Source organism: Phoxinus phoxinus (assembly GCF_949152265.1).
Source record: "Phoxinus phoxinus genome assembly, chromosome: 13".
In the NCBI taxonomy this organism is placed as follows: domain Eukaryota; kingdom Metazoa; phylum Chordata; class Actinopteri; order Cypriniformes; family Leuciscidae; genus Phoxinus; species Phoxinus phoxinus.
Genome location: NC_136888.1, coordinates 35,386,717 through 35,404,216, shown reverse-complemented (window position 1 = coordinate 35,404,216; position 17,500 = coordinate 35,386,717). Strand labels below are relative to the sequence as shown.

General features: G+C 44.6%; 1 protein-coding gene across 1 annotated transcript in view; it reads right to left on the bottom strand.

Annotated features, from left to right (window-relative positions):
- The window catches only part of LOC307009684 (ryanodine receptor 3), a gene marked incomplete at its 5' end in the record, with an annotated part of 184,937 nt that overhangs the window by 41,876 nt on the left and 125,561 nt on the right, over positions 1 to 17,500 (bottom strand). Inside the window, 5 exon segments of the mRNA XM_079633623.1 lie at positions 6,524 to 6,620; positions 8,202 to 8,314; positions 13,918 to 14,052; positions 14,130 to 14,189; positions 14,289 to 14,459. Of these exon segments, the coding sequence (XP_079489749.1) occupies positions 6,524 to 6,620; positions 8,202 to 8,314; positions 13,918 to 14,052; positions 14,130 to 14,189; positions 14,289 to 14,459 (576 nt within the window).

Here is a 17,500-nt window from a genome sequence, read left to right as displayed (position 1 = left end):
CGCCGTTATAATAGCAATCCACCGTTATAATAGCGATCCGCCGTTATAATAGCAATCCGCCGTTATAATAGCGATCCGCCGTTATAATAGCAATCCGCCGTTATAATAGCGATCCGCCGTTATAATAGCGATCCGCCGTTATAATAGCAATCCGCCGTTATAATAGCGATCCACCGTTATAATAGCAATCCGCCGTTATAATAGCGATCCGCCGTTATAATAGCAATCCGCCGTTATAATAGATCCGCCGTTATAATAGCGATCCACCGTTATAATAGCGATCCGCCGTTATAATAGCGATCCGCCGTTATAATAGCGATCCGCCGTTATAATAGCGATCCGCCGTTATAATAGCAATCCGCCGTTATAATAGCAATCCGCCGTTATAATAGCGATCCGCCGTTATAATAGCAATCCGCCGTTATAATAGCGATCCGCCGTTATAATAGCAATCCACCGTTATAATAGCGATCCGCCGTTATAATAGCAATCCGCCGTTATAATAGCGATCCGCCGTTATAATAGCAATCCGCCGTTATAATAGCGATCCGCCGTTATAATAGCAATCCACCGTTATAATAGCAATCCGCCGTTATAATAGCGATCCGCCGTTATAATAGCAATCCGCCGCTATAATAGCGATCCGCCGTTATAATAGCGATCCGCCGTTATAATAGCAATCCGCCGTTATAATAGCGATCCGCCGTTATAATAGCGATCCACCGTCATAATAGCAATCCGCCGTTATCGTTATAATAGCAATCCGCCGTTTTAATAGCAATCCGCCGTTATAATAGCAATCCGCCGTTATAATAGCGATCCGCCGTTATAATAGCGATCCACCGTTATAATAGCGATCCGGCGTTATAATAGTGATCCGCCGTTATAATAGCGATCCGCCGTTATAATAGCGATCCGCCGTTATAATAGCAATCCGCCGTTATAATAGCGATCCGCCGTTATAATAGCAATCCGCCGTTATAATAGCGATCCGCCGTTATAATAGCAATCCGCCGTTATAATAGCAATCCACCGTTATAATAGCGATCCGCCGTTATAATAGCGATCCGCCGTTATAATAGCAATCCGCCGTTATAATAGCGATCCGCCGTTATAATAGCGATCCGCCGTTATAATAGCAATCCACCGTTATAATAGCGATCCGCCGTTATAATAGCGATCCGCCGTTATAATAGCGATCCGCCGTTATAATAGCAATCCGCCGTTATAATAGCAATCCGCCGTTATAATAGCGATCCGCCGTTATAATAGCAATCCGCCGTTATAATAGCAATCCGCCGTTATAATAGCAATCCGCCGTTATAATAGCGATCCGCCGTTATAATAGCAATCCGCCGTTATAATAGCGATCCGCCGTTATAATAGCGATCCGCCGTTATAATAGCAATCCGCCGTTATAATAGCAATCCGCCGTTATAATAGCGATCCGCCGTTATAATAGCGATCCGCCGTTATAATAGCAATCCGCCGTTATAATAGCGATCCGCCGTTATAATAGCGATCCGCCGTTATAATAGCGATCCGCCGTTATAATAGCAATCCACGGTTATAATAGCGATCCGCCGTTATAATAGCGATCCGCCGTTATAATAGCAATCCGCCGTTATAATAGCGATCCGCCGTTATAATAGCGATCCGCCGTTATAATAGCGATCCCCCGTTATAATAGCGATCCGCCGTTATAATAGCGATCCGCCGTTATAATAGCGATCCGCCGTTATAATAGCAATCCGCCGTTATAATAGCAATCCGCCGTTATAATAGCGATCCGCCGTTATAATAGCAATCCGCCGTTATAATAGCAATCCGCCGTTATAATAGCAATCCGCCGTTATAATAGCGATCCGCCGTTATAATAGCAATCCGCCGTTATAATAGCGATCCGCCGTTATAATAGCGATCCGCCGTTATAATAGCGATCCGCCGTTATAATAGCAATCCGCCGTTATAATAGCGATCCGCCGTTATAATAGCGATCCGCCGTTATAATAGCGATCCGCCGTTATAATAGCGATCCGCCGTTATAATAGCAATCCGCCGTTATAATAGCAATCCGCCGTTATAATAGCAATCCGCCGTTATAATAGCGATCCGCCGTTATAATAGCAATCCGCCGTTATAATAGCGATCCGCCGTTATAATAGCGATCCGCCGTTATAATAGCAATCCGCCGTTATAATAGCGATCCGCCGTTATAATAGCGATCCGCCGTTATAATAGCAATCCGCCGTTATAATAGCGATCCGCCGTTATAATAGCAATCCGCCGTTATAATAGCGATCCGCCGTTATAATAGCAATCCGCCGTTATAATAGCGATCCGCCGTTATAATAGCAATCCGCCGTTATAATAGCGATCCGCCGTTATAATAGCAATCCGCCGTTATAATAGCGATCCGCCGTTATAATAGCGATCCGCCGTTATAATAGCGATCCGCCGTTATAATAGCGATCCGCCGTTATAATAGCGATCCGCCGTTATAATAGCGATCCGCCGTTATAATAGCGATCCGCCGTTATAATAGCAATCCGCCGTTATAATAGCGATCCGCCGTTATAATAGCAATCCGCCGTTATAATAGCAATCCGCCGTTATAATAGCAATCCGCCGTTATAATAGCGATCCGCCGTTATAATAGCAATCCGCCGTTATAATAGCGATCCGCCGTTATAATAGCGATCCGCCGTTATAATAGCGATCCGCCGTTATAATAGCAATCCGCCGTTATAATAGCGATCCGCCGTTATAATAGCGATCCGCCGTTATAATAGCGATCCGCCGTTATAATAGCAATCCGCCGTTATAATAGCAATCCGCCGTTATAATAGCGATCCGCCGTTATAATAGCAATCCGCCGTTATAATAGCGATCCGCCGTTATAATAGCAATCCGCCGTTATAATAGCGATCCGCCGTTATAATAGCGATCCGCCGTTATAATAGCAATCCGCCGTTATAATAGCGATCCGCCGTTATAATAGCAATCCGCCGTTATAATAGCGATCCGCCGTTATAATAGCAATCCGCCGTTATAATAGCGATCCGCCGTTATAATAGCAATCCGCCGTTATAATAGCGATCCGCCGTTATAATAGCAATCCGCCGTTATAATAGCAATCCGCCGTTATAATAGCGATCCGCCGTTATAATAGCGATCCGCCGTTATAATAGCGATCCGCCGTTATAATAGCGATCCGCCGTTATAATAGCGATCCGCCGTTATAATAGCAATCCGCCGTTATAATAGCAATCCGCCGTTATAATAGCGATCCGCCGTTATAATAGCAATCCGCCGTTATAATAGCAATCCGCCGTCATAATAGCGATCCGCCGTTATAATAGATCCGCCGTTATAATAGCGATCCGCCGTTATAATAGCGATCCGCCGTTATAATAGATCCGCCGTTATAATAGATCCGCCGTTATAATAGCAATCCGCCGTTATAATAGATCCGCCGTTATAATAGATCCGCCGTTATAATAGATCCGCCGTTATAATAGCAATCCGCCGTTATAATAGCAATCCGCCGTCATAATAGCGATCCGCCGTTATAATAGATCCGCCGTTATAATAGCAATCCGCCGTTATAATAGATCCGCCGTTATAATAGCGATCCGCCGTTATAATAGCGATCCGCCGTTATAATAGCGATCCGCCGTTATAATAGCAATCCGCCGTTATAATAGCAATCCGCCGTTATAATAGCGATCCGCCGTTATAATAGCAATCCGCCGTTATAATAGCGATCCGCCGTTATAATAGCGATCCGCCGTTATAATAGCAATCCGCCGTTATAATAGCAATCCGCCGTTATAATAGCGATCCGCCGTTATAATAGCAATCCGCCGTTATAATAGCTATCCGCCGTTATAATAGCAATCCGCCGTTATAATAGCAATCCGCCGTTATAATAGCGATCCGCCGTTATAATAGCTATCCGCCGTTATAATAGCAATCCGCCGTTATAATAGCAATCCGCCGTTATAATAGCGATCCGCCGTTATAATAGCAATCCGCCGTTATAATAGCAATCCGCCGTTATAATAGCGATCCGCCGTTATAATAGCGATCCGCCGTTATAATAGCGATCCGCCGTTATAATAACAATCCGCCGTTATAATAGCAATCCGCCGGTATAATAGCAATCCGCCGTTATAATAGCGATCCGCCGTTATAATAGCGATCCACCGTTATAATAGCGATCCGCCGTTATAATAACAATCCGCCGTTATAATAGCAATCCGCCGTTATAATAGCGATCCGCCGTTATAATAGCGATCCGCCGTTATAATAGCGATCCGCCGTTATAATAGCGATCCGCCGTTATAATAACAATCCGCCGTTATAATAGCAATCCGCCGTTATAATAGCAATCCGCCGTTATAATAGCGATCCGCCGTTATAATAGCGATCCGCCGTTATAATAGCAATCCGCCGTTATAATAGCAATCCGCCGTTATAATAGCGATCCGCCGTTATAATAGCAATCCGCCGTTATAATAGCGATCCGCCGTTATAATAGCGATCCGCCGTTATAATAGCGATCCGCCGTTATAATAGCGATCCGCCGTTATAATAGCGATCCACCGTTATAATAGCAATCCGCCGTTATAATAGCAATCCGCCGTTATAATAGCGATCCGCCGTTATAATAGCAATCCGCCGTGGAACAAGCGCGCCGGCTCTTAAAGGGAATGTGAGAGGATTGGTTTATTTCACGTTACGCCCAAACCACACCTATGAGTAATGAAGCGACTTCAGACCAACACATGTTAGATTTGCGTCGGGCGCAAGAGTCGTTTATCCCGCCGGTATAATAGCAACAGCGCCCGGGATCAGTTACATGCGTTTTGCGTTTGATACTCAGGCTAAAGAACACTTAAACTAAATAAACAGTAATTACTGTTTAGCAGGAATTAGCAGGAATATTAGTGTTACTAATTTTTGGACAGAATTTCTAGGCACAGCCAGGGGCCGGAGGGTGTCGGGTTTGGGAACAACACGATTACGTCTCTGCTCTTTGCAGATGATGTTGTCGTGTTGGCCCCATCAGACCAGGACCCCCAGCATGCACTGGGACGGTTTGCAGCCGAGTGTGAAGCGGCTGGGATGAGAATCAGCGCCTCCAAATCCGAGGCCATGGTCCTCAGTCGGAGAAGGTGGCTTGCCTACTTCAGGTTGGTGGAGAGTTCCTGCCTCAAGTGGAGGAGTTCAAGTATCTTGGGGTCTTGTTCACGAGTGAGGGAAGGATGGAACGGGAGATTGACAGACGGATCGGTGCAGCTTCTGCAGTAATGCGGTCGGTGTACCGGTCTGTCGTGGTGAAGAAAGAGTTGAGCCGCAAGCTCTCGATTTACCGGTCAATCTACGTTCCTACTCTCACCTATGGTCATGAGCTTTGGGTCATGACCGAAAGGACAAGATCCCGGATACAGGCGGCCGGAATGAGCTTTCTCCGCAGGGTGGCTGGGCGATCCCTCAGAGATCGGGTGAGGAGCTCGGTCACTCGGGAGGAGAGGAGCTCAGAGTAGAGCCGCTGCTCCTCCACATCGAGAGGGGTCAGCTGAGGTGGCTCGGGCATCTGTTCCGGATGACTCCTGGACGCCTTCCCGGGAAGGTGTTCCGGGCGGGGGACACCGAGGCGTTCCCAGGCCAGCCGAGAGACATAGTCTCTCCAGCGTGTCCTAGGTCTTCCCCGGGGTCTCCTCCCGGTGGGACGCCATGGTCGCCATGGCGACCTTACACTGCTGCCCCCGCGACCCGGATAAGCGGAAGAAGATGGATGGATGGATGGATTAGTGCTACTATAGAGCAGGAATATTAGTGTTACTATAGAGTGTTACTGTAGAGCAGGAATATTAGTGTTACTATAGAGCAGGAATATTAGTGTTATTATAGAGCAGGAATATTAGTGTTACTATAGAGCAGGAATATTAGTGTTACTATAGAGCAGGAATATTAGTGTTATTATAGAGCAGGAATATTAGTGTTATTATAGAGCAGGAATATTAGTGTTACTATAGAGCAGGAATATTAGTGTTACTATAGAGCAGGAATATTAGTGTTACTATAGAGCAGGAATATTAGTGTTACTATAGAGCAGGAATATTAGTGTTACTATAGAGCAGGAATATTAGTGTTACTATAGAGCAGGAATATTAGGCTGCTGTGACTTTAAGAGCTGCACAGATCCAATATACTGATACACATGAACACAGAAAACAGAGTGCGAGTTGTCTCCCGCTTGAATTGTTTAAAGTCATATTCAAATGCTCACAAAGGAATCGAAAAGAGGAATCGAAATTTGTATTTTATAACAAGTATCTGATTCCTGACCTCAAGTATTTGATTCCCAACCCTATCTGGGACACAACTAATGTCATATCACTTATAAGGTTTGTTTAGTTGGATCTCAGACACAAACTAAAACACACAAAACTCCCGTTTGGCTTTCACTGGGTCTAGTGTGGAAACCAGCGGCTCGACGTCGAGCGTTACTTACGGCCAGATCCTGCACTAGCTTCTCCTCAAACGAGTACATCTCTGCCTCTATCCAGAGCCGCTGGTATCCGGTGAGGAACAGGTTAATGGAGCGATGCCTGAGATGGGACAGCAGGAGGAGACAGGGTTAACATAGCAACGGTTGCCAGGGTGAGGAGACAGGGTTAACATAGCAACAGGGTTGCCAGGGCGAGGCTAGGGAAACAGGAAGAGCTGGAGGGTCAGTCAGTTAGTTAGTTAGTTAGTTAGTTGGGGTTCATCTGATGGGTCATCATGTAGATGTGACATCAAAGATCTATAAAACTTTAAAGATGCCATAGGCCCGGATCACACCCGACTCGTTTTTCAGGTTCGAAAACGCGAGGCGCACAGCACTGGCCAATCACACAGAACGAGCAGTGCGCTGCGTTTTTTATGTTGCTAGGCAACCACCGAAACAGCTGTCCTGTCAGTCAAGTAAACGTCAAATCAGCGTTTTATTAACTTTATTTACTTTCTGTTGACATTGTGGTAGTTACGGTCCATGAAGTCGTTAGCTCCTCCTGGTAACCCGCGAGAGCACCACAAGTTTATCCTCCATCATCGCACCCTCCGGGCGTTCAAAGCAACTGTAGCTTTCATCCACAACGGAGGGCCCACCTCTCCGTTCATTCGATTGGACAGTGGAAAAAAACGTGATGATGCCGCTTTTTCCGCTCGGAGTTGATTTTTTTTCAACTTCAAAAACGTGAGGCGCAGAAGAAACTCAAGACTACAATGGAGGCGTTTCAGGAGTTCAGAAACACTGACACTGACATAGAGAAGAACTGGAGCTTTACATGATCAAACTACAACATTACACACTAAACACAGATGAACATGATGCCTGTAACATCTCAGATGACCCGTCAGACGGTTACCGTCCAAACCATGGCTCAGAAACGGGGGTTTCCACGAGCAAAGCAGGCGTTGTCTAAGCGCTACGTTACCGTTAGCACAGCGAGCAGACGGTCATTGTCAGAACGCTCAAGAATTCTGCCCAGCCAAATGTGTCGGAAGGAATTCTGGAAGTAATTATTAATTTTGTGCCTGAGAACAGGAACGTGACGTGGAGAGGAAACAAGACACAAATCTGAGTCACAGTTACACACGAGTATTAAAGAACAATAACACTCGGTTATTAGTAAAAATGTGTGCTAAGCAACAATTAATCGCATCCCAAAATAAAAGTTTGTGTTTACATAATATATGTGTGTGTACTGTGTATAATAATTTTTTCTTTAATATATACATGCATATATGTGTGTATTTATATATGCAAAATAATTATAATAAAAAATGATAAATAAATAACTTGGATGCGATTAATCGCGTTTCCCAGCACTAGTAGAAATCATAATCGACAAAATACTTCGGTATACAGCGATAGGACATAAAAGCGGCTGAACATATGAGATAAAACAACATTACACAGTACACACACATATATATTATGTAAACACAAACTTTTATTATACAATCAAATGGATTGATTGCAGTTTTGAGAAATAAATTAAAAAAGTAAAGTTTGATTTCTAAGGCAATCACACACACATATGAAGCTCAGCCTCTGCTCATGGTTTGGGTCTCGATGTGACGAATGATCAGAATCAAAGGCGTCAATGACATAGATAGACAGACAGACAGACAGACAGACTTACCTGGGCAGGTTGTATAGCGGAGCCATCCTGAAACACGCCACCACTGCTCTCTTCCTCTGCTTAGACAACAGCTTCTGCCAAACACACTTCTTAGAGCGCAGCGGCTGCTCGACCTGAAGAGACACTACAGTGAGAACTTAAGAAACGGAGTGTACTGACGAGTGTACTGACGAGTGTACTGACGAGTGTACTGACGAGTGTACTGACGAGTGGATGAGTGTACTGACGAATGAACGAGTGTACTGACGAGTGTACTGACGAGTGTACTGACGAGTGTACTGACGAGTACTGACGAGAGTACTGACGAGTGTACTGACGAGTACTGACGAGAGTACTGACGAGTACTGACGAGTGTACTGACGAGAACTGACGAGTACTGACGAGTGTACTGACGAGTACTGACGAGTACTGACGAGTGTACTGACGAGTACTGGCGAGTGTACTGACGAGTACTGACGAGTACTGACGAGTGTACTGACGAGTACTGACGAGTCTACTGACGAGTACTGACGAGTGTACTGACGAGAACTGACGAGTGTAATTACGAGTGTACTGACGAGTGTACTGACGAGTACTGACGAGTACTGACGAGTACTGACGAGTCTACTGACGAGTACTGACGAGTCTACTGGCGAGTACTGACGATTCTACTGACGAGTACTGACGAGTCTACTGACGAGTGTACTGACGAGTACTGACGAGTGTACTGACGAGTACTGGCGAGTGTACTGACGAGTACTGACGAGTACTGACGAGTGTACTGACGAGTACTGACGAGTACTGACGAGTGTACTGACGAGTACTGACGAGTCTACTGACGAGTACTGACGAGTGTACTGACGAGAACTGACGAGTGTAATTACGAGTGTACTGACGAGTGTACTGACGAGTACTGACGAGTACTGACGAGTACTGACGATTCTACTGACGAGTACTGACGAGTCTACTGACGAGTACTGGCGAGTGTACTGACGAGTACTGGCAAGTACTGACGAGTCTACTGACGAGTACTGACGAGTCTACTGACGAGAACTGACGAGTGTAATTACGAGTGTACTGACGAGTACTGGCGAGTGTACTGACGAGTACTGACGAGTGTAATGACGAGTACTGACGAGTGTACTGACGAGTCTACTGACGAGAACTGACGAGTGTAATTACGAGTGTACTGACGAGTACTGGCGAGTGTACTGACGAGTACTGACGAGTGTACTGACGAGTGTAATGACGAGTACTGACGAGTACTGACGAGTACTGACGAGTGTACTGACGAGTACTGACGAGTCTACTGACGAGTACTGACGAGTGTACTGACGAGAACTGACGAGTGTAATTACGAGTGTACTGACGAGTGTACTGACGAGTACTGACGAGTACTGACGAGTACTGACGATTCTACTGACGAGTACTGACGAGTCTACTGACGAGTACTGGCGAGTGTACTGACGAGTACTGGCGAGTACTGACGAGTCTACTGACGAGTGTACTGACGAGTACTGACGAGTGTACTGACGAGTACTGACGAGTGTACTGACGAGTACTGACGAGTACTGACGAGTCTACTGACGAGTACTGACGAGTGTACTGACGAGAACTGACGAGTGTAATTACGAGTGTACTGACGAGTACTGACGAGTCTACTGACGAGTACTGACGAGTGTACTGACGAGAACTGACGAGTGTAATTACGAGTGTACTGACGAGTGTACTGACGAGTACTGACGAGTACTGACGAGTACTGACGAGTACTGACGATTCTACTGACGAGTACTGACGAGTCTACTGACGAGTACTGGCGAGTGTACTGACGAGTACTGGCGAGTGTACTGACGAGTACTGACGAGTGTAATGACGAGTACTGACGAGTGTACTGACGAGTCTACTGACGAGAACTGACGAGTGTAATTACGAGTGTACTGACGAGTACTGGCGAGTGTACTGACGAGTACTGACGAGTGTACTGACGAGTGTAATGACGAGTACTGACGAGTACTGACGAGTGTACTGACGAGTACTGACGAGTGTACTGACGAGTACTGACGAGTCTACTGACGAGTACTGACGAGTGTACTGACGAGAACTGACGAGTGTAATTACGAGTGTACTGACGAGTGTACTGACGAGTACTGACGAGTACTGACGAGTACTGACGATTCTACTGACGAGTACTGACGAGTCTACTGACGAGTACTGGCGAGTGTACTGACGAGTACTGGCGAGTACTGACGAGTCTACTGACGAGTGTACTGACGAGTACTGACGAGTGTACTGACGAGTACTGACGAGTACTGACGAGTGTACTGACGAGTACTGACGAGTACTGACGAGTCTACTGACGAGTACTGACGAGTGTACTGACGAGAACTGACGAGTGTAATTACGAGTGTACTGACGAGTGTACTGACGAGTACTGACGAGTACTGACGAGTACTGACGAGTACTGACGATTCTACTGACGAGTACTGACGAGTCTACTGACGAGTACTGGCGAGTGTACTGACGAGTACTGGCGAGTACTGACGAGTCTACTGACGAGTACTGACGAGTACTGACGAGTCTACTGACGAGTACTGGCGAGTGTACTGACGAGTACTGACGAGTACTGACGAGTCTACTGACGAGAACTGACGAGTGTAATTACGAGTGTACTGACGAGTACTGGCGAGTGTACTGACGAGTACTGACGAGTGTAATGACGAGTACTGACGAGTGTACTGACGAGTCTACTGACGAGAACTGACGAGTGTAATTACGAGTGTACTGACGAGTACTGGCGAGTGTACTGATGAGTACTGACGAGTGTACTGACGAGTGTAATGACGAGTACTGACGAGTGTAATGACGAGTACTGACGAGTGTAATGACGAGTACTGACGAGTACTGGCGAGTGTAATGACGAGTACTGGCGAGTGTACTGACGAGTACTGACTAGTACTGGCGAGTGTACTGACGAGTACTGACTAGTACTGGCGAGTGTACTGACGAGTGTACTGACGAGTGTACTGACGAGTACTGATGTGTACTGACGAGTACTGATGAGTACTGACGAGTGTACTGACGAGTACTGACGAGTGTACTGACGAGTGTACTGACGAGTACTGACGAGTGTACTGACTAGTACTGGCGAGTGTACTGACGAGTGTACTGACGAGTGTACTGACGAGTGTACTGACGAGTACTGACGAGTGTACTGACGAGTGTACTGACGAGTGTACTGACGGGTGTACTGACGAGTGTACTGACGAGTACTGACGAGTGTACTGACGAGTGTACTGACGAGTGTACTGACGAGTACTGACGAGTGTACTGACGAGTGTACTGACGAGTGTACTGACGAGTGTACTGACGAGTGTACTGGCGAGTGTACTGACGAGTGTACTGACGAGTGTACTGACGGGTGTACTGGCGAGTGTACTGACGAGTGTACTGACGAGTACTGACGAGAGTACTGACGAGTACTGGTGAGTGTACTGACGAGTACTGGCGAGTGTACTGACGAGTACTGGCGAGTGTACTGACGAGAGTACTGACGAGAACTGACGAGAGTACTGACGAGTACTGACGAGTGTACTGACGAGTGTACTGGCGAGTGTACTGACGAGTGTACTGGCGAGTGTACTGACGAGTGTACTGACGAGTGTACTGACGAGTGTACTGGCGAGTGTACTGACGAGTGTACTGAGTGTACTGACGAGTGTACTGGCGAGTGTACTGACCAATGAAAGAGTGTACTGACGAGTGAACGAGTGTACTGACGAGTGAACGAGTGTACTGACGAGTACTGGCGAGTGTACTGACGAGTGTACTGGCGAGAGTACTGACGAGTACTGGTGAGAGCACTGACGAGTGTACTGACGAGTACTGGTGAGTGTACTGACGAGTGTACTGACGAGTACTGGTGAGTGTACTGACCAATGAACGAGTGTACTGACGAGTGAACGAGTGTACTGACGAGTACTGGCGAGTGTACTGACGAGTGTACTGACGAGTACTGGCGAGTGTACTGACCAATGAACGAGTGTACTGACGAGTGAACGAGTGTACTGACGAGTACTGGTGAGTGTACTGACGAGTGTACTGACGAGTACTGGTGAGTGTACTGACGAGTGTACTGACGAGTGAACGAGTGTACTGACGAGTGTACTGACGAGTACTGGTGAGTGTACTGACGAGTGTACTGACGAGTACTGGTGAGTGTACTGACGAGTGTACTGACGAGTGTACTGACGAGTACTGGTGAGTGTACTGGCGAGTGTACTGACGAGTGTACTGACGAGTGTACTGACGAGTGTACTGACGAGTACTGGTGAGTGTACTGGCGAGTGTACTGACGAGTGTACTGGCGAGAGTACTGACGAGTACTGGTGAGAGCACTGACGAGAGTACTGACGAGTACTGGTGAGTGTACTGACGAGTGTACTGACGAGAGTACTGACGAGTACTGGTGAGAGCACTGACGAGAGTACTGACGAGTACTGGTGAGTGTACTGACGAGTGTACTGACGAGTACTGGTGAGTGTACTGACGAGTGTACTGACGAGTGTACTGACGAGTACTGGTGAGTGTACTGGCGAGTGTACTGACGAGTACTGACGAGTGTACTGACGAGTACTGACGAGTGTACTGACGAGTGTACTGACGAGTGTACTGACGAGTACTGGTGAGTGTACTGGCGAGTGTACTGACGAGTGTACTGGCGAGAGTACTGACGAGTACTGGTGAGAGCACTGACGAGAGTACTGACAAGTACTGGTGAGAGCACTGACGAGAGTACTGACGAGTACTGGTGAGTGTACTGGCGAGTGTACTGACGAGTGTACTGACGAGAGTACTGACGAGTACTGGTGAGAGCACTGACGAGAGTACTGACGAGTACTGGTGAGAGCACTGACGAGAGTACTGACGAGTACTGGTGAGTGTACTGACGAGTGTACTGACGAGTGTACTGACGAGTACTGGTGAGTGTACTGACGAGTGTACTGACGAGTGTACTGACGAGTACTGGTGAGTGTACTGGCGAGTGTACTGACGAGTGTACTGGCGAGAGTACTGACGAGTACTGGTGAGAGCACTGACGAGAGTACTGACGAGTACTGGCGAGTGTACTGACGAGTGTACTGGCGAGAGTACTGACGAGTACTGGTGAGAGCACTGACGAGAGTACTGACGAGTACTGGTGAGTGTACTGACGAGTGTACTGACGAGTACTGGCGAGTGTACTGACCAATGAACGAGTGTACTGACGAGTGAACGAGTGTACTGACGAGTACTGGCGAGTGTACTGACGAGTCTACTGACGAGGGTACTGACGAGTACACTGACGAGTACTGGCGAGTGTACTGACCAATGAACGAGTGTACTGACGAGTGAACGAGTGTACTGACGAGTACTGGCGAGTGTACTGACGAGTGTACTGACGAGTACTGGTGAGTGTACTGACGAGTGTACTGACGAGTGAACGAGTGTACTGACGAGTACTGGCGAGTGTACTGACGAGTCTACTGAGGAGGGTACTGACGAGTGTACTGATGTCTTTCCACGGTGTAAACAACATTCCTTCTGATGTTCATTCATCTTAATTTGAGAGATGATCGGTGACGTGTGTGTGAGATGACTTGTGTGTGTGAGATGATGTGTTTGTGAGATGATGTGTGAGATGATGTGTGTGTGTGTGTGTGTGTGTGTGTGTGTGTGTGTGTGTGTGTGTGACGATGACCTGCTCGAGGTGGAACACAGCGGCTGAGATGCTCTGGATTCTCTCGATGCTTCTCTCAGGATCGGGACTTTCCTCTGTTTTCACCATCACATCTTTATACAGGTGGAGCTGCCACTGAACTGCAGGATCCTCAGACTGAGAGACACAAGAGATGGATGAGTGTGTGTGTGTGTGTGTGTGTGTGTGTGTGTGTGTGTGTTTCACGGACTGACCTTCTCCTTCAGGTGCAGGTTCTGTCTGATGTGCTCCTTCACCTCCTCATCTGTGTCCTTCTACACAACCAAACAAAACCATCCCATCACAAACACACATCACACCTGTGACCCCTGACCCCAGTGAGCCCTGACCCCGGTGACCCCAGTGACCCGTACCAGGCCGTATCGTGTTTTGGCCAGCAGGATGAGCTCCTGGTCTCCTGGCGTGCACATGTTCAGGCCGATGGGCAGCATCTTCTTCAGCGCCGCCACGATCAGAGACGTCTGGACCGAGTAAAAGTCTCCGCGACGCTTCTTGTGCTTCCGTTCCTGATCCTGACCTCCGGACTGACAGAGACACACACACACACACACACACACACACACAGTCAAGAAACACAGAAAAATAAATAAAAATCAAAGTAGATTATACTTTACATAAAGAAAAAAAGCTGATTTATTATGATCATTTACAGATTTTTTGCATTGTGACTTTATTTTCATGAAAATGATCACTGTATAAATACTGTAATGCAAAAAAACAATAAAAATATAAAATAATTACATAAAAATACATTTATATATATATATATATAAAAAAATATATATATTATCATATACTATATATATTATATTACTTAAATGGTAATGTTTCTTATCTCCCTCCAAATCACATTATAATAAATACATATACATATATAATAGACCCAACCTAACCCCCAATATATATATATATATATATATATATATATATATATATATATATAACTTAAAATGTTAAGTATGTTTGATTATGAAAATAACGGAAATGCCACAATGAAAAACATTGAAATAATCCTAAAAAACAGCCTTCATTTTCTTTATGCAAAATATAACTTGTTTTGTGTTTGCAAGATTCCCTCGCCTGATAAATGATACAAATACAGATAAACTTGTTTAATGCAACAGAAAATATCCTGAGAGATTAATAACATCTGTACAAGCTTCTGCTGTGTGGATGAATATTCATAAACAATATTTAACAAGAAAACAGACTAACACACACACACACACACACACAGCAGAACGACACAAACACCAGTGACGACAACATCTGACATATGAGACGTTGCAAAACACCACGACAGATCACACACTGACACATCATCATCATCATCTTCATCATCATCACGACAGATCACACACTGACACATCATCATCATCATCTTCATCACCACTACAGATCATCATCATCTTCATCATCATCATCACGACAGATCACACACTGACACATCATCATCTTCATCACCACGACAGATCAAACACTGACACATCATCATCTTCATCTTCATCATCATCATCATCATCATCTTCATCATCACGACAGATCACACACTGACACATCATCATCATCATCTTCATCATCATCACCACGACAGATCACACACTGACACATCATCATCATCATCTTCATCATCATCACCACGACAGATCACACAATGACACATCATCATCATCATCTTCATCATCATCACCACGACAGATCACACACTGACACATCATCATCATCTTCATCATCATCACGACAGATCACACACTGACACATCATCATCATCATCTTCATCATCATCACCACGACAGATCACACACTGACACATCATCATCATCATCTTCATCATCATCACGACAGATCAAACACTGACACATCATCATCATCTTCATCATCACGACAGATCAAACACTGACACATCATCATCTTCATCATCATCATCATCTCCATCATCTTCTTCATCATCATCATCATCTTCATCATCATCATCACGACAGATCATCATCATCATCATCTTCATCGTCATCACGACAGATCAAACACTGACACATCATCATCATCTTCATCATCACGACAGATCAAACACTGACACATCATCATCCTCTTCATCATCACGACAGATCGAACACTGACACATCATCATCATCATCTTCATCATCACGACAGATCGAACACTGACACATCATCATCATCATCTTCATCATCACGACAGATCAAACACTGACACATCATCATCATCATCATCATCATCACGACAGATCAAACACATCATCATCATCATCACAACAGATCAAACACGGACACATCATCTTCATCATCATCATCATCATCACGACAGATCAAACACATCATCATCATCACAACAGATCAAACACGGACACATCATCTTCATCATCGATCTTCATCATCATCACGACAGATCAAACACATCATCATCAAGACAGATCAAACACGGACACATCATCTTCATCATCGATCTTCATCATCATCACTAACAGAGGATGAGATCGATCTCAATCCTCTGCTGTTATTCTTCAGTAAAACTAGGAAAAATGGCTTTCGTTCATTGCAGTAAAGCTGAAATCAAACTTATTAGGTGGAAAACTCAAACAAACTTAAAACTAGAAATAAGCTGCACAAGTTTTTTTAAATGTGATTTTTACTGTGCTTGTTTGTACGGCTACAAAATTTGACCAAATTGTTGTGATTATATATCAATATGGCTATATAATATATAATAATAATAATATATATTTTTTTTGCATTACTGTAATTAATGTGATTTGAAGGGAGACAAGAAACATTACTTTTAAATTTAAGTAATAATATTGTTATATTTATTTTATTATTATAAATAATTCAATATATACATAACAGTATATATATATATATATATATATTTTTCATTAGATTAATGTGAGAATTGGGTTATATAAAAATAAGGTCAGAGTGCAAAACTAAATAGTATATTTTATAAAATTTTAGTGTACTATTTACTGTAATAAATCTAAATACTTAAATACTGTAAATAATAAATCTTTGATACAAAATAAGTTTAAGGTGAAGTAATAAAATTTAAATAAAACAACTTAAAGCTAAATATAAATCAATAAATAAAACGGCACACAACAAAATTACAGACACTTAAAAAACTAAAATATTGATATATTATTATAGTATATACATATAAATATAAACCAAAACAGCCCTGCCTCAAACTTACGGCTCTAATATTGTTCCTGCTAATGTTTAGACACACACACACACACACACACACACACACACACGAGCGTTTCAGAGTAACTCATGCATCTGACGTGTTTCCGCTCATGCACGCTCACTGTACCTTGGGTAAGAATGACTGTGCATGAAGGAGAAAGACAAAGCACAAGCAGTTAATAATATAAAATAATATAATAATAATAATAATAAAACAGTTCACACAGGAAACAGTTGATCATCCACTTCAAAAGATCATGATGTGAAACCACACAATCAATGTTAACTGTTAATATTAATATTTTCCATTTCCTGTGAGAGTTATTTAATGATTTTGGATATAAAGTGATTGACACAAAAG